The sequence below is a fragment of the Sorex fumeus genome, unplaced genomic scaffold (assembly GCF_029834395.1).
Source record: "Sorex fumeus unplaced genomic scaffold, SorFum_2.1 ptg000009l, whole genome shotgun sequence".
Taxonomy (NCBI): Eukaryota; Metazoa; Chordata; class Mammalia; order Eulipotyphla; family Soricidae; genus Sorex; species Sorex fumeus.
Window position 1 is genome coordinate 29,169,780 of NW_026606066.1, and position 25,806 is coordinate 29,195,585.

At 37.4% G+C, this 25,806-nt stretch overlaps 1 protein-coding gene and 1 pseudogene across 1 annotated transcript in view; one reads left to right on the forward strand and one right to left on the reverse strand.

Moving 5' to 3' along the window:
- The window catches only part of MTX2 (metaxin 2), a 76,105-nt gene extending 52,309 nt beyond the window's left edge, over positions 1-23,796 (forward strand). Inside the window, exons 4-10 of the mRNA XM_056110179.1 lie at positions 11,144-11,216; positions 14,520-14,596; positions 16,056-16,148; positions 16,652-16,690; positions 17,079-17,204; positions 20,744-20,820; positions 23,246-23,796. Of these exons, the coding sequence (XP_055966154.1) occupies positions 11,144-11,216; positions 14,520-14,596; positions 16,056-16,148; positions 16,652-16,690; positions 17,079-17,204; positions 20,744-20,820; positions 23,246-23,420 (660 nt within the window). The 3' untranslated portion in view covers positions 23,421-23,796. The remainder of the gene's footprint in view (positions 1-11,143; positions 11,217-14,519; positions 14,597-16,055; positions 16,149-16,651; positions 16,691-17,078; positions 17,205-20,743; positions 20,821-23,245) is intronic.
- Positions 547-9,985, reverse strand: LOC130019781 (ATP synthase F(0) complex subunit C2, mitochondrial-like; annotated as a pseudogene).
- Positions 23,797-25,806: the final 2,010 nt, after the last annotated feature.

The following is a 25,806-nucleotide window of genomic DNA, read 5'->3' on the forward strand; positions in this document are numbered from 1 at the left end:
TGTTGTGTGGGTTTTTCTTTTGTGTCTGATCAAATAAGATATGAATTGAAATTCATAACTTTTTATTTTGTGCCCTTAAACTGGCATTGCACCCTTTAAAATAGTCCTTAGTGTATTCTTCATAAAACATCATGAATTATATTAAGAAATGAATAGACTTTTTGTCCTGAGGTAGAAAACTTGAGGGCTGCTGTTTAAGTATAACTTTACCTAGTTGGACTCAGAAACAAATGTTCCCTAACTAGAATTTGAATAACATTGTTGAGATTTACATACATTTAGAAAATATGCTTATAGATCCTTGGATTCCATGTTTTTAATCATTGTAAAGCATGAAATCTTTAAAAATCTTATTAAGGACAAGTTTTGAAATTTTGAATTAACATTTTTTCCCCCAATCTTACTAATACAGTATTTATTTGTCTTTCCTCTGTCCAACCCTGAGCCAACCATTTCCCCCCAGGCAACCTGGGGAAGTTCAGGCAGATAAATATACAGGACAGAAGAAACACAGGAGAAATAGCTATGGGAAGTTGAGATGGCTCGTCACATGGTGAAGAGGATGAGAAAGGCATGTGGCAAAAGAGCACCTTGGCCTCTGAGAGGGCCAAGCCCAGAATGGCATAGTTGAAAGGAGCTGTTGCTTCAGGGAAGGGTTCCTGGCATAACCCATGATGAGGCTTCCAAACATAGTCCCAATCCCCACTCCAAAGCCAGCCATCCCTACTGTGGCAGCTCCAGTGAACTTGGCTGCTGTGTCAATGGAATGCACTGGTTAGGAAGCTGCAGCACTGATCGGAACAAGTGAGGCCAGGGGATGTGGGGCTGCCAAGCTGCTGAGGCTCTCATCTTTAGGCATCTCTGTCATTTCAGCACCATAGCAGGCAGATTGCTGCTCAGTACCTAGAAGGTGCTCCTGACCAAGATGGGGTTGAGATGAATTTGGCACAGGTATCTATTTTCAGGGGATGAGGGGCTGTGGCAGGAGAGTTCTTCCCAGGGCAGGGAAGACTTAGTGAAATTTTGAATTTTTTTTTTTTTTATGTAGGAGTACTGCTATTTATTCAGCCACTGATTAGCTGATTGAATTGTTCATGAACTCCACCTTTTTTTTTCATTTTTTATAATTTTATTTATTGAATCACCATAAGAGCAGTTACAAAGCTTTCAGGTCTAAGTCTCGGTTATACAATGAAACACCCGTACCTTCACCAGTGCCCATTCTCCACCACCAAAAACCCCAGTATGCCCCCATCCCACACCCTCCCCCTACCTGTGGGGCAGATGATTTCCACATTACTCTCTCTCTCTGCTTTGATCACATTCAATATTTTGACACCAGACCCACCATTATTATTTGAGATTTTAAACCAACACTCAGATCTGCTGAAAAGGCAACAGTAGACAATTTGTGTTTTATTGCTTGTTATGAATAACATATGATGTCGTGTGGCTGCAGTAGGGCCATGTGATTTTGAAATTCCGAAATTTTAACACTTAAATCTGGAGGGATTTCTGCCAAAAGCCACTGGGTTTCGAGATCATGGCCGTTGAGCAGCTTGATCAGGAGCCAGAGAGGCCGTTTGTGGGCAATGACTTGGGGTCTCGTTGGGACCAGGAGACCAGGACCGGCTCCACCACCATCCTATGAGGCCCAACGAGTTTCGTCACTGCGGGCCCAGACCTGACTGTCCAATGGCCTCTGGAGGATGACAGCCACCAAGCCGCCAAGGGGGAGCAGGCGGAGGGACAACACCCTTTCCCCCTGGGGTGGCCCAGCGACAGTAACCTACTGCGGGGTCTGGACGCATTTCTGCCAAAAGCCACTGGGTTTCGAGATTTGTTTCTGAGTCTCTGGGATCATGGCCATTAAGCAACTTGATCAGGAACCAGAGAGGCTGTTCGTGGGCGATGACTTGGGGTTTCGTTGGGGTGTGGAGGACAGGCCCAGTTCCACCCCCATCCCGTGAGGCCCCACGTGTCTTGTCACTTCAGGCCCAAACCTGACTGTCCAGTGGCCTCTGGAGGATAGCGGCCATCCGGCCGCCAGGGGGAACAGGCCAAGGCACGAAACCTATTCTCACCTGGGTTCACCCAGCACCGGTAACCTACTGCAGGGACTGGACGCATTTCTGTCAAAAGCCGCTGGGTTTCGAGATTTGTTTCTGAGTCTCTGGGATTATGGCCATTAAGCAGTTCAATCAGGAACCAGAGAGGCCACGGCTCCAATTATATAGCTGAGCCCGAGGTGGTTTGTGGGTGTGTTTCCCACATATCTAACTTTCGGCTGTTTACTTTCTTGGTAAACTTTGCCCCAAGTTTTTTGGGTCTGGCCAAAGGCACAGCAGCAATTTTTGGGTGTCTGGAAGTCTGAAGGCGCCATCAGGCTGCTGATGCACTTGCCTCGCACAGATTTACCTGCTCGCAGCATCATACCCCCTAATTTTGAATATTTTAATATTTTTATTGACAAACTATTGGTTTTATTGCAGAAATGCAATTATTGTTATATATTTTACTTATAAGGCAGATAGTATTTCATTTTTGGAAATAAAAGGAAAGAAGCTAGTTGGTGTTGCTTGTTGGTAAATGGATCAATATTGAGTTTAAAAGTTTGTTGAAAGGGAATTAATATACTTTATACCCCTGTTCCATTCCCAGCACTGTATATGATCTCTGAGTGACCCCTGAACACAGAGCCAATAGTAAAGCCCTGAGTATAGCTGGGTATGGCCTGTGCCCCGCCCCTCAAGTAAATACATAAAATTGAGTCTCTAAGGAGTACTTTGTGTGTTAGGTAACACATTTTTCCCTACTTAGGGTGTTTTATGCTCTTTGAATTCTGGCTGGGCATGTTTTCTTTTTATCAGAATTGATTGAGCGTCACCCTTTTCTGAACTGAGATCTTTTAAAAACATAATAGGAGTTTTAAAAAGGGATATTTTGTATTTGTATATTTTCAGTGTTGTAAATAATTTCCTTATTCTTGATAGGAGCCATTATATAATTATTTATTATAAGAGAAATGAAAGACTTTCGAGGTTTATATTTAATTTAATTGATTCATTCCAGATTTCTCTCTGGAATACAATTGGTTTATTATTTTGAAAATAAAGACTTAAGAAATTTGATCTGCATAAAATTTGAGATCTTTTTCATTCAGTTTGCTTGTTAATTTAGTCTAACTACTAGTATTAATTTTAGTTCCTCCTTGTTTATCTTAAATATCTTGTATAGACCATAGCTCCTGAGATTTCAATTTTTGTTTAATTAGTTACTGTTATTATTTTAGTGGTGCCAAAAATTGCACCTAGGAACTCATTCATGCCAGGCAAGTGCTCTCCCACTGAGCCACCTCCTTGGTTTTTGCTGAGAATTTAAATAAGACAATATTGCTAACAGTGGTTCCTTGGTGTATCATTTCCCAGTAGATTTTCAGAATATAATAATGTTCTTATTGGATGGCCCTTTAGTTTCTTTTTTTTTTAATTTATTTATTGAATCACTGTGGGAAAGGTTACAAAGCTTTCAGGTTTATGTCTCAGTCATGCAAATATCAAACACATTTCTCTTTACCAATACTTATTTTTTACCATGAAGAACCCCAATAAAACCCCACCCCCCACCCCTCCCCGTCCCTGTGAGGCAGATGAATTCTAGTTAACACTCTTTCTGCTTTGATTAGATTCATTGTTTCAATAAAAGATTCACCACTATTATTTAGAGTTTCCCACCCCCCCCCCCCAAATCAGACATGCTGAAAAAGCATTGTGAAGTGATTTGCTTTCTACGGCTGGGTTCAAGAATTAAATGTTGGTTTTGGATTTCTGCTCTTTTACCTATTGACCCTGGAAGTATTTCTACTGAAAGTCAGATAGTTAAGAAATTGGTTTCTGTGTTCTGGAGTCCTGGCCGTGCTGGAGAGCCGCTCGCGGGGGGCAACCGGTGGCCTCGGTAGGGCGTGAAGGGCGGAGCAAAACGCCCCCCTTCCCGTGAGGTTTTAGTTGCCCCCACACTCCCGGCTCATACCTGCTGTCCACAAGGCTCCCATGTGGCCGCCATCTTTCTTTCCAGAGAGGAGAGGGCGAATGGGGCAACACCCTTTCCCCTCTGGGCAGAAATGATGGCCTGGGTTAACTCATCGTCCGTTCACTTTTCTGCTCTAAGCTGCTGGTTTCTGCATTAAGTCCTTGTGTTTCTGGGGCTGTGGCCATGCTCCAAACTTAACTCTGATTTTCAGGGAGAAAGATTGGGTGGTTTACTTCTCATTGATCACTTTGTATATAGAGAGATGTCGCGCGGCCGCATAAGCGGCCACGCGGTTTTGAGAAAAAGTCCTCATTCCCGCATACTCGAGCTGTGTTTGTAGAGGCTTCTGGTCACCGGGGTTCCATCTGGGGGAGGCGGGATGCGGCACCTACTCCATCTGGAACTTGCCGGTGATCTCGGCTCTTTTTGGAACCTGTTTTTTCTTTTTTTTTTTCCTCCGGGATCCCGCACCCTCCATGTGTTCCTTCTCTTATGCTGAACGCTTCAAAGATGGCACTGGGGGGCGGGCTGTGGGCGTGACTTCCGGAATCAGAGGTTACCTGGGAGGTGTAGTCCGGCAGATTTGAGAAAAAGTCCTCGTTCCCGCATACTCGAGCTGTGTTTGTAGAGGCTTCTGGTCACCGGGGTTCCATCTGGGGGAGGCGGGATGCGGCACCTACTCCATCTGGAACTTGCCGGTGATCTCGGCTCTTTTTGGAACCTGTTTTTTCTTTTTTTTATTTTTCCTCCGGGATCCCGCACCCTCCATGTGTTCCTTCTCTTATGCTGAACCGCCCTTTAGTTTCTTAAAGCTGCTTTTTTTTTTTTTAACCAAGTGGTTAAATTTACTTTTTTATTTCTTTCTTTGGGAGTCGGGTGGGTACAGAGTAATAAACCCAGTGCCTCACACATAGGAAATAAGCTTCCTGAGCCATATGCTTGATACTTCAGCTTGTCAGTTCTTTATCTATTTTTTAAAATTTATTAAAGCATTGTCATTTATGAAGTTAAGCGCTTCAGTTTTTAAACCTGATGGGTTTCAGATAGATCACAGGTGAAAACATTCAGGATTGTATTTTCATTTGACCTGCAAGCTTCACATAAATTTTATTGCAGCCTTGAAGGTGGGTCTTCTCAGTGCTTGAATAGAACCTGCTTGTCTGATTTCAAAGCATAGTTTGTGCCTTCCAACTTTTGCTTTTGGAAAAAAGCAGAGTTGTCTGCTATTTCTTTCTTGTCAGAAGTCTAACACAATGGATAATCAGAGAAGACCTGCTTAAGATCCCTGAGTTTCCCTCCTTTTCCATAGGTTTCCTTTCACAAATAGCAATTCCATCTTTCTAGTTGTTTTTACCAGAATTTTTTTTGTCATCTTAGCAGTATTGTCCTTTTCCTTTTATACCCACTTCTAGTTATCAGCAAATATTTTTGGCCCTCTCTTAAAAATAGAGACAGAAGTGACCAGGCATAGCTGAGCATTGTCTGCCATGGAAGCCTGAGGCTGTTTCATCCCTGGTAACTCTTCTGTGTCACTTACAGTTCTTTGGACCTTGAGGTTCTGCTGTGCAGGACCTTCAGTGAAGCAGCAGTGTTTACAATCTCTGGTGCATGGCCAGGTGTGTGCCAGCACTGCAGCTGGAATCAACCACTGGCTAGGATGGGTGAGGCCCCTTGACCAGAAGCGTGACCTCCATGAACATGTTGAGTACTCCAGTGAAACTATGCAACCCATTGTATTCAAGCACTGCAGTGGTATATATTCACACCTTAGTCATGGGGACTCACATTTAATGGCAATACTTTCATATTACATTGTAATTTTTTCTTTTTCTTTTCTTTTTTTTTTTGTGATGGGGCACACCCAGTGGTGCCACACCTGACAATGTTTGGGGGGTGGAAATGGAGTTTATACATATGCCCTGACCTGGTTTTAAGATATTTTTAGGGGTTTGATTGATGGTAACAAATCTTGTTTCTTTAGAGCCTTGGCCTCATTTTCAATTATTTATAGATGAAATGTATATTTTTCAAAGTAGCTTTATGAAATATCAGAGCTAGAGTTCCCAGAAGATATTATTCAGAAGCACTTACTGAAGAAATAAAATTTTAGGATTTTCTTGGAGGATCACAGAAAATATTTTCTTGGACTGGTTTTAGAATTTCTGTGATCTAAAAATTCCCAATTAAGATATTTTTAAAAATTCAGAGTCAAAAAATAATCCTTTTTTTCTTTCTCATAGTAGTAATAGTAAGTAAGTAAGTAAGTAAAGGCCCTCCCGTTGATCATCGATTTGCTCGAGCGGGCCCAGTAACGTCTCCATTGGAGACTTTGTTGTTACTGTGTCTGGCATATCGAATACGTCATGGGGAGCTTGCCAGGCTCTGCCGTGCGGGCGAGATACTCTCGGTAGCTTGCTGGGCTCTCCGAGAGGGGCGGAGGAATCGAACTCGGGTCGGCCATGTTGGCTGCGTGCAAGGCAAATGCCCTACCGCTGTGCTATCGCTCCAGCCCTGTAGTAATAGGTACATGTTATATAGGCATGGGGTTAGGACTTTCAGTTCACATTAATAGATATGAGTTGGTCCCAGTATTTGATTGTTATTGATCAGTCTGTTCTGCATTGCTTATACATGTATGTTAGTGGCTATTCCTCACTTTCTTGTAGCTTGTTTTTGGTGGTGGTTCTGTTGACTGATTGGGTAGACATATGCTTAGTAATAGGTTTTACCAAACAGTTTCTAAGTAGTTGGATCAGTTAATACTTCTCACAGTTAATAGTCCTCACCACTAGCAACGTAGGAGAAGCTTACTGGGGAAAAGCAAAATCTTCATTCCTGTCTCTCTCCTTTCATCCTGATAGCAAGAGATTATTTTAGCTATTATTCCCCTCTGGTATTTAGTTTTATTATTTTAATAAGATACTTGCTTTGCTATTTGATTTAAAAATTTTAATATATCAAATGATTTTGTGATGAAATTCACCTCTTACACTTCTATTTCCCTTCTCCATCCTCAGTAGTTCTCATATTTTTAAATTAATATTCAAAGCTTGTAATACAACTAGTGTAAACACTGATTTTGACTGAGTGACTCAGTATACTATAAATATATTCTTTGTGGAGTTTTGTTTTTTGCTGTGGATAATTAATTCATTTGCGTACTTCTCTTTCCTAAACTCTTAGACTGAACTGTAAATTTCACAGATCAAACGCATCACACAAATTTTTACAATTTTTTTGGAGATAGTACTTTTAAAGCCCCTTTTCCTTCTTTAATTCGGATAGTTCCTTTATCTGGCTCACTTCAGAGCTATTTTCTTATGATTGCTGTTAATTACTATCAAGGGGCTCTTGCTTTACTCTTAAATCGTAATTTCTGAGTCCCATGCACTTCTTTTTTCTTGGCTTATTATATTTTATATAGCATACTTTCTGAGAAAAGGGTACATGAAAAATAAAATTATTATTTTTTGGTTTTTGGGTCACTCCATCACAGTGCTCAGGGCTTACTCCTGGCTCTGCTGTCAAGAATCACTCCTGATGGTGCTTGGAGACTGTATCGGGTGCCAGGGACTCAGACTGGACATGTGTAAGGCATGTTTCTAATCTGCTTTACTGTGTCTATGCCTGAAATAAAAAATGTGAAGACCTTATTTGTGAGACACTTGTTCTATTTTATGCTGTAGCCACATGTAGATTTTTAGGATGGCAAGATTTTCTTATAGAATTTTGAAGACTTTCTGTTGTCTTCTAGTTTTCAGAGTTGTTGCAATATTCACTGCTGTTTTCTCAGTCTCTTGTACGCTTTGCTTTTCAGTTTTTTTAAATTCCTCCTTTCCCCCCTTTTCCTTTCCCCTTTCTTTAGTTTATCTTTGTTTTCCTTTCCTTTTGTCCTCTTCCCTCTTTCCTCTGTACCTGGATTAAATTACTTTTCTGTATCTGTTTTCTTACCTAAAAATATGGATGTTTGTACCAATATCAAATTGTAAAACATTTTGCAAGTTCCTATCACATTGCAAGTTCCCAATAAATCCTAGCCATTCTAATTTTGCTTTGAAGTTATCTGCCGTCAACATTTTTGTTTTTTCAATTCCTTGTGACGTACGTGTGTGTGTGTGTGTGTGTGTGTGTGTGTGTGTGTGTGTGTGTAATCTCAACCTTTTTTTTTGGTTGTTGTTGGGTGGCGCTTGGGGGTTTTGGCCAAATTTGGCAGTGCTCAGGACTTCTGGTTTGGTGCTCGGGAGACCATATGTGGTGCTGCGGATTAAAACCAGGGTCAGCCTTATGTATAACAAGCACCTTAATACCTGCACTGTTTCTTCAGCTCCCTGGTCCTATATTTTATAATTGAGGCTTTGCTCAAGTATTTATTGATCTCTGCTAACAGTTTATATTTACGAGTGAAGCATTAAAACAGTGATGTGGCAATGAGGGTCTTTGTGATGTGGATCTCAAAATGAGCTGCCATTTTTGTTGACCACTGACCCATCCCATCCCCATTTCCCATTGAACCATCAGTATTTGTAGGTCTTTCTCTAGAGAGAGATTCAGGAGAGACTTAATTTGGTTGGAGCTGAGAGGGAGAGGGGTGCTGTAGTTGTCTTCAGTGACTGTGCTTACCTTTCTCCTGAACCTCCCCACTGAGTGCCCCTGCTGTGCTTGGCCCTTGAGTCAGTGTTCCTTGGGTGTCTTCAGAGAATGGACCTCTCTTTCTTGCTGGATTAGCAGCAGGTTAGTTGTCTGATGTTTATACAGACGTTTCTCTGATTTTCCTATTTTAAGTCTGTTACCTCATTTCTGCCTCATGTGGTACGCCAAGTTTGGAATCTTCCTACTTTCTATGATGCAAATCTATTGATTTTTCTCCTTCCCTCCCTCTTAGGTTTCAGCTTTCTCTGCTCTGCTAAGTCTGCTTTCCATCTTAGAAAAAAGTGGCATGACATTTCCGTTCTGCTTTAGTCTCTTCTCCCATTCTTTAGTCCTTCCGGATTTATACTTTTCCTATTTTTCCTGTTACTTTTGTATGTTGCAGAGATAAATATGTAAATTCAATCCTTCATGTTTAACCATTTTCGATGATCTGGTTTTACGTTTTTCCTTTTGAAAATTTATTTTAGGAAACAAGATCTATAGACACCCTACTGCCTCAGTGAATGTTTTGATGTCATGCATTTATTGAATTTATTCAATATGTTGAAACTACATCAGGCTTACAAAATTTCAGGGTTTTAGAGGTCAGGTACTGGGTATTATATTCTTTGTGCCTATATGTGTGTATATCTTTAAAACATTATATTATGTGCTTAGGTACTCAATAGATATTTTTTTCAAAGAATAAAATAAAGTATTGGTTGTACTTTCAATCTTTTCATTTAATTCTTAGTTTTTACATGTTGATAAAGTTATTTGATTATTGTAGCAGTGGGAATTGTTCACCAAATGCATAAAGCTTTCTGAAATTCTTTCTGAAATTGAAAATTTTACGGTATTTAATATATCAGTCATCAGAAGTTGATTGATCACATGCAGGATTTGTGGACACTGTTCTATTATTATGTAGGTTGTTTTTATATTTAGCCTAATCATTTTCAGATGATGTCAGCTTCTCTCTCACTGAGCTCTCTCTTATGGGCTGGTTGTAGACCTGGGCTGGTTGTAGACCTAGGCTGTCCAATAGAACTTTCTGCGATGATGGAAACATTGTTATTTGTGGTGTCCAATATATGCCTTGACCACTAGTTGCATGTGACCATGGAGCCTTGCAAAGTGGCTGGTGTGGACAGAGAACTGAATTCAGCAAAACTTCCACTTTGTTGTTGCCATGAGTGGAGTTGTACATATGCTTGGCTGTGGTGTTCGCTGCGTCTTGCACTTTTTTAGCTTTGTTCCGTGAGCACATTCTGGTTGTAGTCCTCTCTAGGGAGCTGCACATCTTGCTGTGGTGCACCTCGTACATTGCTGGCTATGCACTGAACATGGCACATTCTGTGAGGCATCGCAGGACTGCTTGGAATATGCTCAGTGCATGTGATCAGCAGTGGGGAGCAAACCCAGGCCCCACACTGAGCCATCGTTTAAGATTTTTCTCAACTTCAGTTAATTAAAATTTTACTTTAATAATGACAGGTGACTATTGTTCATTTTGTACAGTTCAGTTAGAAATCATTTATATGATCTGATATTTTAAGCTTTGCTTCATTCTACTTTGTCAATGTTAGTTTAATATAAGCAAATTAAGGAATAAAATAGCAAATTAAGGAATGGTAGGTGAATATTCTATTACTATATTCTGAACTACATTTTTCTTGGGAGAGCCACCAATCAGTTCTTCTTAAGAGTTTTGTTTTTGTTTGTTCATTTGTTTCTTTATAGTCTACTTGTGAGTGAAATAATACCATATTTGACTTTCCCCATTTGATTTGTTTCATTTAGACTAATATTTTTAGACAGGGAAGATACCCATTATTACAGATGGAGATGCTTCATTCTTTTCCTAGCTGAGTAGTAATTCATTGTGTATATATGTATCTTTATCACTATTTGTGGACAATTTAATTTGTTTCCTGTCTTGGCTATTGTAAATAGTATTGCTCTTGAGTTAGTATTTTTACTTTTGGGTAAAAATCTGAAAGTGGAGTAACTGGATCAAATGGTATTTTTTGTTATAACTTAAGTAGTTTCATTACTGTTTTCTTGTGGTAACTGCACTCATTTACATTCCCAAGATTCTGAAAACAATTTGTTTGGTTTAACATTTGAGCATTTCCCTTTGAGACAAGATGGTAATCTTGTAAAAGGTAGTGGAATTAACAAATATATATAAAATAAATATGGTTGAACTTTAGTCATCTGATAGGAAAATCAAAGTAGAATTGTAATATAGTTCTGTAATCTTGCATAAGCAGTGGATAAGTCATAGTTTTCCCATATATAGTTACTGCTGTTTAAATCATACTTTAGGAAATGAAAGGACAAACTTTGATCTTAAATTGATTTATTCTTTTCCAAGGGTTTTGATGTTTATGATTTAGAAAAGAATAAAAAGTTATGTTCAAAAATACAAATACTTTCATATTACATATTTCAGATTTAGTGTATTTTTCTTGATTTACAGGCCTTCTTGCAAATGTGTAATCTTCCGATCAAAGTGGTTTGTAGGGCAAATGCTGAATATATGTCTCCATCAGGTAAGTGCTTCCTCCCCCTCCCCTTGACCCTGCAGTTAATATTTATTGCATTGATGAAATAGTAATACTGGTCTATTTTGTATTTACATTTAAAAATGCTTCCTTTTGTTGGGGTGTGTGTGGGGATTGCCACTTGAGGAATTTTTACATGGTTTTCTAAAGTAACACGTGCAAACTTTGGCAATTTTGGGATAGACATGGCTAGTTAAGTCTGGTCAGTGATGGTTACTAAACTGTTAAAAGGATTGTTTTAAATACTAAGTGTTGTAAATTGTTACTTCCCTTAGTATGTCCTCAAACTATCACTGCCAACAAATAATGGGGGCAGAGTGAGAGGGAAAGAGCATAGGTTGACATAAGTTGGTGGCTGGGGGGAGGGTGGCAGAACTGTGTCATGACTTAGTGTATCATTCCCAGAAACTTCAACACTGTTTTGACCCTGTCACCTAAAGTATTAAAAATAGAAGAATTCAAGTAAATATTAAGAAAATACAAAATCTTTTCTTTCATTAGTCTTTTTTACATAGGACTACTCAGAACAAATTTTAATATTAATGAGTCATTCATTATCTCTAAATTATATTCTCATTATCTAGCTCAAAAAAGGAAGATTATTGAATCAAAAGTTGTTGATATCATCACTGAGTATATTTGGTTTCTAATTACTCTTTAAAATTTTGTTGACACATTTTTGATATTTCAAATAAAATTTTTTTTTCTTTTGCCTTTTGGGTCACACCCGGCGATGCACAGGAGTTACTCCTGGCTCTGCACCCAGGAACTACCCCTGGCAATGCTCAGGGGACCATATGGGATGCTGGGAATCGAACCTGGGTTGGCTGCGTGCAAGACGAACGCCCTACCCGCCGTGCTATCACTCCAGCCCCTCAAATAAAATTTTAACCCTTATGATTTTTTTCATTATTGTCTGTGTATCATGCAGTAGATTAAAGTACAGTTTTGATAAATACTCTATTTTTAATACAAAAATACAGTGCCACAAAACTGATAAAAGGGTTATGTAGGATTGATATGGAATATTAGAATTATGGTTTTTCTAGAGCCAAAACATAAAACAGCACATGAACCATTTCTTTTTGAATGAATTTGTTGGCCCTATCTAATAAGCATGTTATTGATTTATAAGCAGACATTTCTCTATCTCTTTATTGGAGTGATAATAGTAATAATGTGTTAAAGTGCTTTTCATCTAAATTTCTTTGTTAAAAATTGTCAATTTGTGAAGTTATCTATCCTCTTCATACTCTGAAGTATATGAATATATCTGCATTTACAGGTTTGTATATATTTAAAATACTGCAGTTCCTAGACCTTTGAACTGTCATATTTTAAATTATTGAAAGCCATTTGTTAACCCATTCGGTCTTACTTTTATCTATTAGTTTTATAATTTTCCTGAATTCTACTGAAATGAATAATATTGCGTTATATTCTTTTTTCCTATGTAGTCATAAAAGAGTATACATGTACATACATAAGGTGATAATCAAATATTAATGGTAATGTTTTTGACAAATGATAAGAGAGTTTATTAGTTCAGCTGCTTTTCCCCCAAAAGCTCTTCTTTGAACTTCTGTTACTTTATCAGTAATATAAGGAGGTTGAATTATATGTCATTCATAGACTTCTTTCTTTTTTAAATATTCTCTATTTATAAACTGCTTGGTAGCATCTTGCTTCCTTCAGAGATCTAAAAATTATTATTCTCTCATCTAATAAGATGAGAGACCAGACTCTACCAGGCCCTCAGGAACCATAAAATAACGGTCTTTCTATGCTTTTGCCTAATACCTGATCTAGTGAGGATATAGCGTTAGCTCCACTTAGGTAAAGATGATGACAGAATTATTCCTTCTAATTTGTTGCATTAATGTCTTTTTATTTAGAGAATTGATTACACAGCTGGTTGTCCATACTATTTCACTGCTTCATAGTCTACAGTGATCCAAGAATTTTTAAGGAAAAAAACAAATTTTTCCAAGACCACCAACTGATTATTAAAAATGATAAATATTCTTAAAATGCCATATGCCCCAAACAGTTTTTGGTTTAGGCCCTCATCACAAATATTTTTCTTTTGTTTTATTTACACCCAGTAAATCTGTACTATTTCTAGATTTATGGTGGTTACAAAAATATTTATTGCATAATGCTTATCTAGAGAATAAATGCTTTTTCCCCCTCCTCCACACCAGCTTTAAAAAGCAGAGAAAGAAAGGGGATGGAATTCAGTGTTTTATATTGGTATATTGGTAACATGGGAATGCCTTCTAAACACATCTGTTGAGTTTTTTGAGTTCCAAAAGGCCTGCCTTTCCTTTTTAATGCATGTTGTCCTATGGATGCAGAAGAAGCTTTTGTTGGGTGCTCTGTACCTCATCTTTTACTCTAAAGTTGAGCTGGAGGAGCAAGTCTATTGAAAAGAGCCAGGAAGAAGCCTGCTGTTAGTGTGAACTCCATTGAACTAGGTCTGATAGTTTCATCTCTATCATTTGGAGAGAAACTTTATTTGAAGATTATTTTGTTCTTGACATCACTTGATAATTTAATCAAATCTTAATACTTGTGAATGTAAAATACTAAATTTTTAACATGGCCTTTGTTTAGAGAAGCCAGATTTTGTAAACATATTAGAAGCCAGATTTTGTCTTTTTCTTATAACATGTTGAGAATTTACCTGGTGTTATAATTTATAAATTAGCAAAACTTCAAAGATTGGCAGTATCTTAATTCCTGATATCGTTGAACCAAAAACATTAATTAATGAACTTTCATATGATTAAAATTCACCTTATTAGGTATCTGATATTTAAAATTAGAAGATATAAAAAGAGGACTCCTTAATGTAGTTTATAATGTAGCTCAATTAATTTTACTTGGAGGAAAAGTCCTGCTGTACTTCTTAAAAATCTGTCAATTGTTCATGTCAGTATTCATGAACCAATGTCTGTGATTAGTTTGTGTAATAGGAATAATTAGTATGCACCACTGTATAATAATTTATTAGTCTTAAGTTTGAAAAGAATGTAATGTTTGTATATCCAAGTCAAGTGAAATCTTTAGAATGAACCTTTTTCTTTTTTCATTTTAGTTTGTAGTCAGGTGTTTAGTCATATATGGATTTTGACATATATGTAACTATGCTTTTCAAGTCTTTGTTTTATGAAACCTTTTACTCATAATACATATTCCAATTTGTATCTTCATTCATTAGAACAAACTTTAATTTACTAAAAGTATTTCACATGTGTTTATATGTTTTGATTTTCTCTCTCCAAACAGGTAAAGTACCTTTTATTCATGTAGGAAATCAGGTTGTGTCAGAACTTGGTCCAATAGTCCAATTTGTTAAAGCCAAGGTAATAAAGATATTAAATGTATTTGATTATAGTTATCTTAAATAAGTCATCATCATTCTTTAATGTATTTCAACATTTGTATTGACTTTACCTATTCTGCCCCCTCCCCCCATTATATTAGTGGGAAAAAGAATAAAGGAAAATCTTTACAAAATGGTAGTTTTCTAGCTTATGCTTATGAAATTATTCTCCAAAGAAAATTCTTATGTTGTTCAAAATATTAATCTTTGAGAAGAGAGATATAGAATGTTTAGCAATTGAATGCCTGTTTATCCATTTGAATTAGTCTTCTTTTCATTAGTTATCAAAAAACAAAACTTGTTAACCTTTTGAGGAACTACCAGAAACTTCTCTTAGCATAAATAATATGTCTAAGATGGCTATCTGTTATTTTGCAACAAGCCTTTTAAAATCATCAGTATGTTTGGAAATTCTTCCATTCTTTCATGCTAGCTACACATATGTAGGTAAAAATAATCCTACTTAAGGGGCTGGAGGACTAGTAGATCAGTTAGGAAGTGTGCCTTACATGTGTTTGACTAGGTTTGATATCCGGCACCCTATATGGTCCTGAGCACTGCCAGAAGTGATTCTTGAGTGCAGAGCAAAGAGTAAGCCATGAGCACTTCTAGGTGTGGTCCAAAAATAAAACAAAACATGATAATCCTTTAAGATTATTGTATTGTGTTCTGTTATATACATAATTATTTATGTAAGTTATTATTGATGAATACTTAAGTTTCTATCAGTGTTTTGCTGTTATTACGTGGTAGAATAAATAATGTACATAACCTTTTTACGCTTGTCAAAATGACTTCATAGGATAAATTCAATTACTAGGAGTGACATTGCAGTATTATAGGATATCTGTTAGTATTTACTATAATTTTATTCGCATTTTAACATCTTTGACCACATTAAAAGCCACAACATGTTAATTTTTAGCCTTATTTCATTACTAATAACTTTAGTAAAGAAGGTTTACTGGCCATTTTTTTTTTTTGGATGAGGGAGGCAGTATGATTGTGTAATTTTGTTTATTGAAAAAAAAATTTTTACTGCCAGAAAGATGACTCAATATGCTGAGCACATGCTTTGCATCCCGGAGGTCTGTGTTCAATCCCTAGCACTGCATGGTCCCTGAGCACTGCCAGGAGCAACCTCTAAGTATAGACCTGGGAGTAGCCCCTAAGCAGTACCAGTTGTGACCTAGAAACAGAACGACAGAGACAGAGAAAAGAGATGGGGGGGAGGGGAAACCACTTAATATTTTATAGTGATGTCAGGCTGAATATTATTTATACTTGAAAATAAAATAATTTTATTATAAGACATTTTTTTATTAACCCATCGAACATTTGAAGTAATAGCATTGATGTTATATTACTTGGTAGATAATCACTGAAAGTTTTTGATTTTTTAATATGGTATACTTAAATTTTTTTTTAATTCCCTCTAGGGTCATTCTCTTAGTGATGGGCTGGATGAAGTTCAGAAAGCAGAAATGAAAGCCTACATGGAATTAGTCAACAATATGCTGTTGACCGCAGAGGTATAGTATGTGATATCTAATATTCTGATATATAATAAAGCTTAAAGTGAGTTTTATTCTGATAAAAGATAATCTTTCTAACAAGTTATTTTAGAGTAACTGAAAAATTGGTAAATAATTGAGCAAGACTGGGGCTGAGATGGTTACTTGAATTATTTAATTATTATTTTAGAACAATATTTTCAGTTCTAGTTTTTCTGTTTATAAACAGGAATGTTTTTTACTCACTTATTATTTTACTTTGGCCTTGTAAACTTTACTTAATTTAATAATATCTGTATATCTTCATGGTATTTAGATATGTACTGTGCAAATAAGAATTATTAAGTATCACCATTAAATTTCATGAGCTGTATAGTAACTTTAAAGAAAACCAACCCTCACATAGGTGCTTTTTATATTGGCGTTTTATAAAAAATTACTATAGAAAGAGATAACTTTTTTTTTTAATCTGTTTTCTCTTTGGTATTCTAAAGTTTTAGTGACTGTTCCTTTGTTCCTAGTTGTATCTTCAGTGGTGTGATGAAGCTACAGTAGGGGAGGTGAGTGGTTCAGCAGCATTTATCTTAATTAAAATTTAATGAGAAAACACTTTTGCTCAGAATTGTAAGTCCCTGCTCATAAATGAAACATTGTGGTTTATACCATTAGTGATATAGTTTTTCACTTACTTTAATTTTGCTTGCACATACATTTTAGGGAAGCTATGTGTCATTGTTTGATATAACTGGTTGCAAAGTACATAAAAGTTTATATATTTTTAAAGGGAATGGTTTAAAATTTTAATTTTTTAAATTGCAAGCTATGTATTTTTTTTCACATAGCTGTATTTATGTTCTTTGAAAATATATTTCTCTTAGATTTCTGTTTATAAAAAATGGCTTTGTTTTGAGAAGAATCACATTTTTAAACAAAACCTTTTCTCTTTAGATCACTCTTGCTAGATATGGATCTCCTTACCCTTGGCCTCTGAATCATATTTTGGCCTATCAGAAACGGTGGGAAGTTAAACGTAAGATGAAAGCTATTGGATGGGGTAACAAGACTCTGGACCAGGTCAGTTCAGACTAAAGTTGGTGATTTTAGTGCATAAAGAAATTCATTTTGGGGGACTGATAGATTTTTAAAAACCCCAACATAATAAAAATGAATGAAAAAATAATCATTCTTAGTTTCTCTAATATAAGGTCCTTTTTAAAGTTTCCTTCTTAATTGAATTACTGAGATACACAATTACAAAGTTGCTCATATTGGGTTTCAGTCCCATGCCTTCAACCAGTGTACATTTCCCACCACCCCACCAGTGTCCCCAGTTCCCTTCCCAACCCCTTCACCTCCGCCGCTGCTGCTTCCGCTTCTGCTTCCTCTTCCTCTTCTTCCTCCTCTTCCTCTTCCTCTTCTTCCTCCTCTTCTTCCTCCTCTTCTTCCTCTTCTTCTTCCTCTTCTTCTTCCTCTTCTTCCTCTTCCTCCTCCTCCTCCTCCCTCTCTTGCTCGCTTGCTCTCTCGCTCACTCTCTCGCTCTCTCGCTCGCTCGCTCTCTCGCTCTGTTTCTCTCCCCCCCACCCCCCCCCCCCCCGACCTTTTTAGACATTATGGTTTGCAATACAGATACTGAAAGGTTAGCTCTGTAGCACTGCCCCCTGTTGTTCATCGATTTGTTCGAGCGGGCCCAGTAACATCTCCATTGTGAGACTTGTTGTTAGTGCGTTTGGCATATCAAATATGCCATGGGTAGCTTGCCAGGCTTTGCTGTGCTGGTGAGATACTCTACTCTCGGTAGCTTGCCGGGCTCTCCGAGAGGGGCAGAGGAATCGAATCTGGGTATCTGGGTTGTCGGCCGGGTAGGCTGCATGGAAGGCAAATGCCCTACCATTGTGCTATTGCTCTCTCTCTCTCTCTCTCTCTCTCTCTCTCTATATATATATATATATATATATATATGTATGTATATATAATATCTTTTAACACTCAGTTTCAACACAAAGTACTTTTGTTTTTTAAAGATTATTCATGCTTATTATAAGTTATATAGTATAGGGAAATTCAAAAAGGTAGTAGAATATGAGGGTCATCTGACTGTGAACATCTGTATCCCATTGGTTATCAGGGTTGATTTCCATGTCTGCCCTTCCTTCCTACTAGCGTTTTTTCCAAAACTTAAGGAGTTTGGCCTTTCCTGAATGAGGACAGATTTTTTTTTTTTTTTTTTTGGTTTTTGGGTCACATCCAACAATGTTCAGGGGTCACTTCTGCTTCTGCACTCAGGTTTTACTCCTGGTGGTATTCAGGGGACCGTGTAGGATGCTGGGGATTGAGCCCCAGGGTGTGAGGCAAGCACCTTACTACACTGTACTTTCTCTCTAGCCCCCTGGCTATTTCAATTTTTTTTTTTTGTGGGGTGCACACCTGGCTTACTACTGGCTCTGTATTCTGTGTGCGCTGTGTGCAAGGAAAGTGTCCGCCTGCTCCAGCCTGCAGACAAATCATTCTTCTGGGTCATATGTATAGAGTAGCTATATTCCCCTTCCTGAATCTACTAGCAAACTCTTTTTTTTTTTTTAATTAATGAAACACCATGATGTATAGTTGTAGACTTAAGGTTTGTGCTTAGGTTCCAGTTATACAATGATCAAGTACCCATCCCTCCACCAGTGCCCATTCTCCACCACCAATGAACCCAGTAGCCCTCGCACTTCCCCACTCTATCCTCCCCCCTACTAGCAAGCTCTTAAAATGCCTAAAGTTGTATCAACTAGAAATTGCTTCTATTCTGTTGGAAGAACATTATTTTAGATGTCTTTTAGCACATTTTCCTTGAGTGAGATCATATTATATTTGCCAATCTGTAACTTGCTTTTTACACTGTTCAATTTACATTGTGAACAATTTTTATGTCAGTAAATACAGATCTGCTATATCAGGACTTAAAAGAAAAAAGACCTTGTTAAATATGGTGCCTAATGTATTTTCCTGGGCTGGTGCAATAGCACAGCAGGTAGGGCGTTTGCCTTGCATGCAGCCAACATGGCTGACACGAGTTTGGTTCTTCCACCCCTCTCTGAGAGCCCGGCAAGCTACCTAGAGTATCTCACCCGCACAGCAAAGTCTGGAAAGCTACTCGTGATATATTCGATATGCCAAACACAGTAACAAAGTCTCACGATGGAGACGTTACTGGGCCCACTTGAGAAAATCGATGAACAATGGGAGGACAGTGGCAATGACAGTGAATGTATTTGCCTCTGTTCTCAAAGTTACTGAAATAGCAAAATTAAAAAAAAAAAAACCCACATAGATCTTGTCTAGGTCAGGAGTTGAGATTCATTAACTTCTAATTAGTATGTCTTTTTCCCAAGGCTCTTCCTAGTTCTGACCAGACTATTTACTGATGTGTGCCATTGGCCACAAGGGGGATTGGGGAAAGGAATTGGGCTGAAATAAAAAGATCCATCTCTACTACTATGCTTTTTACTCCTGGAGGATCAGCAGTGTCGTCATTCTGAGTGGATTATATGTTTTACATATAGCACTGTAGCACAGTCCTCCCATTGTTCATCGATTTGCTTGAGCGGGCACCAGTAACATCTCTATTGTGAGACTTGTTGCTGGTTTTGGCATATCAGATATGCCATGGGGAGCTTGCCAGGCTCTGCCGTGTGGTTGGGATTCTCGGTAGCTTGCTGGGCTCTCTGAGAGGGGCAGAGGAATCGAACCTGGGTCGGCTGCGTGCAAGGCAAATGCCTTACCCGCTGTGCTATTGCAAAGGGAATAGAGGGAAAAGAATTGTTCAGAATTGTGAGTTAGAGCCCTGATAATCTTACCTCACTTCTCTGCTCTCCTCTGCTTATGTTTTACATATATGCATCTATATGTATATGTACATTCATTTCTATCCATTCAACTAATAACCATATAGATTTAGGGAAGCTGTTTAATAGAAGTAGTGGTTCCAGATAAAGCCTTTTTGTTTTCTGGGCCATACCTTGCAGGGCTGGAGTCTACTCCTGATTCTGCGTTTGGAAGTCACGTGTTCCCAGATTGAATTTGGGCATCATCCTCCCCCCCCACCCCCACCCCCCGCCATGCACAGCTCATTGTCTGTTAGATCCTTGAAACTTTCTTGATGGTACTTAAGTAACTTGAATATAAGCTGAATTTACTTATTTTTTTCTAAAACTTACCTTTTTGGGGGCCATACTGAGCAGTGCTCAAAGGCTTACTCCTGGCTCTGTGCTTAAGGATCACTCCTATCATTGCTCAGAAAACCATATGGGGTGCTGGGGATTGAACCTAAGTCAACTACTAGCGCACCCTGCCCCCAGTACTGTCTCTCTGGCCCAAATATAGTTGACTTTAAGATAGTTGACTTTAAGAAAATTTCTCTTAAATTTTCTTTTTTTTTTTGTGTGGTGTGTGTGTATAGATACATAAAAAGAGAAATGAAAATGTGTAGAAATTTTGATTTAATAAAAGATTCAATAAATTATGTGCTTTTTATTGTAAACTGAGTTAATACAAAGTAAGTTTTAGACACATTTTATTTTTCTGCTGATTTAAATATTTGTTTTCCCTTTTGGCTCTATTGCCTATATTAGGTCTTGGAAGATGTAGACCAGTGCTTTCAAGCTCTTTCTCAAAGATTGGGAGCACAACCATATTTCTTCAATAAACAGTAAGAAAATTTGTATCTGTGTATTAGTATCTTTTCTGTGTTGTTGAAATAGAAAACGATTCTATTTTCTTATAGGAGAATTTTAGTATTAGGAGTATTTAAAAAATGTTAAGTTTCATTTAAATTCAGTTTTTACACTCTTGCCATTTTAGTTTAACAATGCTAGGCTATGGGAGATTATAAGATTTTATTTGTTTTTGTTTTTTGCGCCATATCCAGTGATACCAAGGTTACTCCCGGCTGTGCATTCAGTAATCACTTCTAGTGGTGCTTGGGGGACTATTTGGGATATTTGGGTCAAGTCCAGGTCAGCCGCTTGCAAGGCAAGCACCCTATCCACTCTATCAATTCTGGCTGACTTTAAGATTTTAAAGTGCAATTCTTTCAATGAAGAATTTCTCTTAAAGGTAGATATGTAAACCAGCATTATTTTATGATGTAGTAGAGGTTTTACTAAAGGTATTTCAACACACTGTGTATGGAACTTTAAGTATTAGTTTTTCCTTTGCAGATACTATTAAAATATGAAATATAACTATCTTGCCTACAGAGGGTGATACCCAGAGATTAGAAAAATGAATAAAACAAAAAATTGTTGGATGGACAAACTCTATTATAAATATACTTTTAAAGTTAATTAGTGAAAATATTTTAAAGCATAGGAATTAATGTTTAAGATGAAGTATATATTTGAAGAAATAAATGAATGATGATGGGGGGGCGGGTCAATCCGTGCTGGAGGTTGAATCCAGCGCTTCATATATGCTCTGTTGCCACTGACTGTGTCCCCGGCTCCAGAGTTTCATGTTCATCAAGACAGAGTATTTTGGGAAGAGACTCACTAATGTAATAATGTATTTTTTCCTATTATTGTGGGGGAGGGTGTGGGAAGCACACCTGGCAATGCTGGTGACTTTAAAAAAAAATAAAGCTAATACTGCCAAACCAGATTACTGCATCTTGTTTTCATATTTAGGTAGGTTGATGTTTCTTCAAAACTTTATTACTGTGGGACTGACAGCTATAATTAGTTTATAATTACAATGGCATTATTGCCTTTAGTAATGTTATACTAATAATTATTTTAATACAGGTAGATTGGTGATGCCTTATTATAAATCATTAGTGAGGTAGATAAATTTCATTTAATTGTTGATATATATTATGGGAAAAATTAGAAAAAACTTTTGTTTAGGCTATCTTTATAGTTATGTTGCCTTCAGAAAGCTGTTACTTTTTAAAAATATCTTTTTAACTAATTTAATTTTATATAAGATTAATGGTTTACAATAATGGTTTCTCATACATATTACGAACATCAAAACCATCATTACATCATCATTGTAGCCATCTTCCTCCCCCTAGGACCCTAACACTATTCCCTCCCATCTCCCAACTCAATTGTGTGGATCAGATCTCCCATTATTGTTGCTTTGGACCTTTGTTACTACCTCACAGTAAATTTCTAATTAGGTCCTACTTTTGAGAGTGTAGGTTTTGTGACTGTCTGTCACTTCCTTCTGACTGACTTCACTCAGCATGATAACCTCTAGTTCCCATCCATGTTGATGCAAATTATATGATCTTGTTCTTTCTTAGAGCCACGTCGTATTCCATTTTGTGAAATGGAACATATATGCGCGCGTGCGCGCGCACACACACACACACATACACACACACACATACACCATACCTCCTTGATCCATTCATCAAGAATAGTGATTGGGCATTTGGATTGTTTTCATATCTTTGCTATTGTACTAAGTGGAGCAGTGAACACGTTGTGCATATGTTCTTTCAAAATAATGTTTTTGTGTGTTGGGGATACATGCCAAGAAGTTGTGTATCACTTGGTCATAAAGGGGGTTTTTATTTAATTTTTTTGAGAAATTTGCATGTTGAGAAATCTCCATATTAAAAACTATTACCTTTAAAATGAAAAAATTAAACGTATCATGCTCTTATATATAATTTTGTTGTTTCAGCTACATTCTTTTTGCTTTGACAGCATTTTATTAAAAACACTTAATAAATTGTTTTGTGGTCATTTGCACTTTGTGTTTCTTTTTAGAGTATTCTTGATTTTATGTAACTAGCATCTGCCTCAATTTCTGACAAATTGAGGATCTGCTGTAGTTAGTGAATACATAAATGAAAAAGAAAAGATTTATACCAATATTATTTGAGGACAGTTAAATGGTACTACTACTTTAACAAACTGTTCATACAGCTAGCAAATCATTTTAAGTTTTTCATCAACTTTATAACAGAAACTTCAAATTGAAACAATAAATTCTTTTAAGTTGGAATTTATTATTTAGGTTGTTTCTTTGAAATAGTTGAATAATTTTTTTTAATAGTGTCTTTTTCCCACTGTGCAAACTATGCAAGCTATTCATGTTGCTCCCATTTCTGCTTATTTTAGGCCTACTGAACTAGATGCACTTGTGTTTGGCCACCTGTACACCATTCTTACCACTCAGTTGACCAGTGATGAACTTTCTGAGAAGGTGAAAAACTATTCAAACCTCTTTGCTTTCTGTAGAAGAATTGAACAGCATTACTTTGAAGAGCGTGGCAAACACACTCCATTACACTGACATGACTTGTCAGAATTTAGTGTTTAGTAGTTATGAAAAAAGTCACTTAAAAATTGTACTTGAATGTTGTAGAAGATAGTGGTATCAGAATTTTAAGACAAAAAAAGGAATGCTTTTTAAAACTGTAACAGATTATATGTATCCTATATGTGTACTTTTTACTGTTATTTGTATACACATTAGAATAATTTTGGATGATTTTATTTGATATATTGCACTCTGTCTCCAAATTTTGTCTCCTTAAAACATGTATGCATATAAAAATAAAGCTTAAACAACTTTGTGGGTGGTATATATACTTTTCTCTTGTGATTTTTCTGAAAGTTGGTCTTGAGTTTTTTACATGGAATAAATAAATGAGTTTTCTAAGGCAGCATATTTGTGTTCCATATTCCCAAGACCATTTTGCGATATGTATTTGTGAATCTAGTGTGAGGGAAAAAAGTTCCTAACGGTGTGTACTTAAAAATATGTGTGATTTGGGAAGCTTTAGGATTTAGTGTTGTGGTGACTTCTAGCCTGATTTGAATTCCTGCCACCACATACCACATATGGTTCCCAGAACACCGGCAGTGATCACTCCTGAGCACACAGCCAGAATTATCCCCTGAGTCCCAGTGGGTGTGGCCCAAAACTCTACAGCCTCTAAAAAGAAAGAAAATGTGGGTGATTTCAAAGCAGAAACTTTTTGGACTATTTTTAACCTAAGAGCATCCTTCATATCTAGATTTGAATTAAATACGTTTAATCAGAACCAGAAAACTAAAACAGTGGGTAAGATACTTGCTTTCCACACGAGTATCTGGGTTTGATCTGTACTAGAGGTAGAAGTAGAGGTCCCATGAACCCTGCATAGGAGTGACCCCTGAGTACAGAGCCAGGAGTCTTGATCACAGTTAGGTATGGTCCAAAAACCAATAAAACACACACACCTCAAACCATTTAATTAGTTCAGCTTTAAAGTCTACTTTTGATAAGGGAATAGATTCAGGGTTTCTATTTTTGGAGGCAATATTTTTCTTTTAAAACTTTAGTTTGTCATGTTTGCAATAGTGTAAAAAAAGTTCCATACCATATAAGGGATATATTATCTTTTCCTTTATCAAATCTCACAAAACATTGGTTGCTTCTTTTAGATTGCAGTGCTATAATTCCCTGAGCTAATTTTGTAGTATGTAGCACTGTCCTTTTGTTGTTCATCGATTTGCTTGAGCAGGCACCAGTAACGTCTCACAACAAATTGTGAGACTTGTTGTTACTGTTTTTGGCATATTAAATATATCACAGGTAGCTTGTCAGACTGCCGTGTGGGCGAGATACTCTCAGTTCTCAATTCTAATTGCATTTGCTTGATGCTTTTTGTTTTATTGGTTTTTGTTTTTTTGTTTGCTCTTGGGCCACATCTGGCAGTGCTTTGGGCTTACTCTTCAGAGATCACTCCTGGTGAGACTTGAGTGACCATATGGAATTCCGAAGATCGAATCTGTGTTGTCTGTGTGCAAAGCAAGCATCCTGCCCACCATACTATCCCCCTGCTTAATACTTTTTAAATTAGGTGATACTTGATTCATCATCCTGTTAATCGTCGATTGCCTCGAGCAGGCCCCAGTAATGTCTCTTTCATCCTAGCCCTGAGATTATATTCAAGGCTTTTTAGGAGAATGAGACCCATCATTGTTACTGGTATTTGGCATATTTGGTGCGCCACGGGGAGTTTGCCAGACTCTGCCCTGTGGGCAGGCTATATTCGATTAGTTTATCAAGTACCATCTGTGCCCCAGTATAAGCTCTTTTCTTCAGTTGTTTATGATATAAAGCTAGTAGGACATGTGCTTCTACTTTAGTATATTGATACAATAATGAAAGCTGGCTATATTCTTATTATGAAGTAGATTGAGAGACAACTGTTTATTCCGAGTTATTTACCCTTATTTAGAACTTCTATACAAGGATCACTGTCAATGGAGTCTTGTTTCTCTTACCGTGAATAAATCAGCTTCAGAACAAAATGCAATAGAATAGGTAGTATTCCATCATGATGGCTCAGTTTTATGTTTTATATTTAGTTTTGGGGACACACCCAGCAGTAGTCAGGGCTCCTATTTTATATTTCAAATAATGGTACGTGAAGCCAAGTCACAACTAAAAATTATCACTGAAGTGTTGAAATGGATCTGAAATGTTGGGTTTAGTTAAGTGTTTTGCTACTCAAATTGTGTTTAGTGAAATTAAAGTTGCGAGCGATAGCACAGCGGGTAGGGCTTTCGCCTTACACGCGGCCAACATGGCCGACCTGAGTTCGATTCCTCTGCCCCTCTCGGAGAGCCCGGCAAGCTACCGAGAGTATTCGATATGCCAGACACAGTAACAACAAAGTCTCCAATGG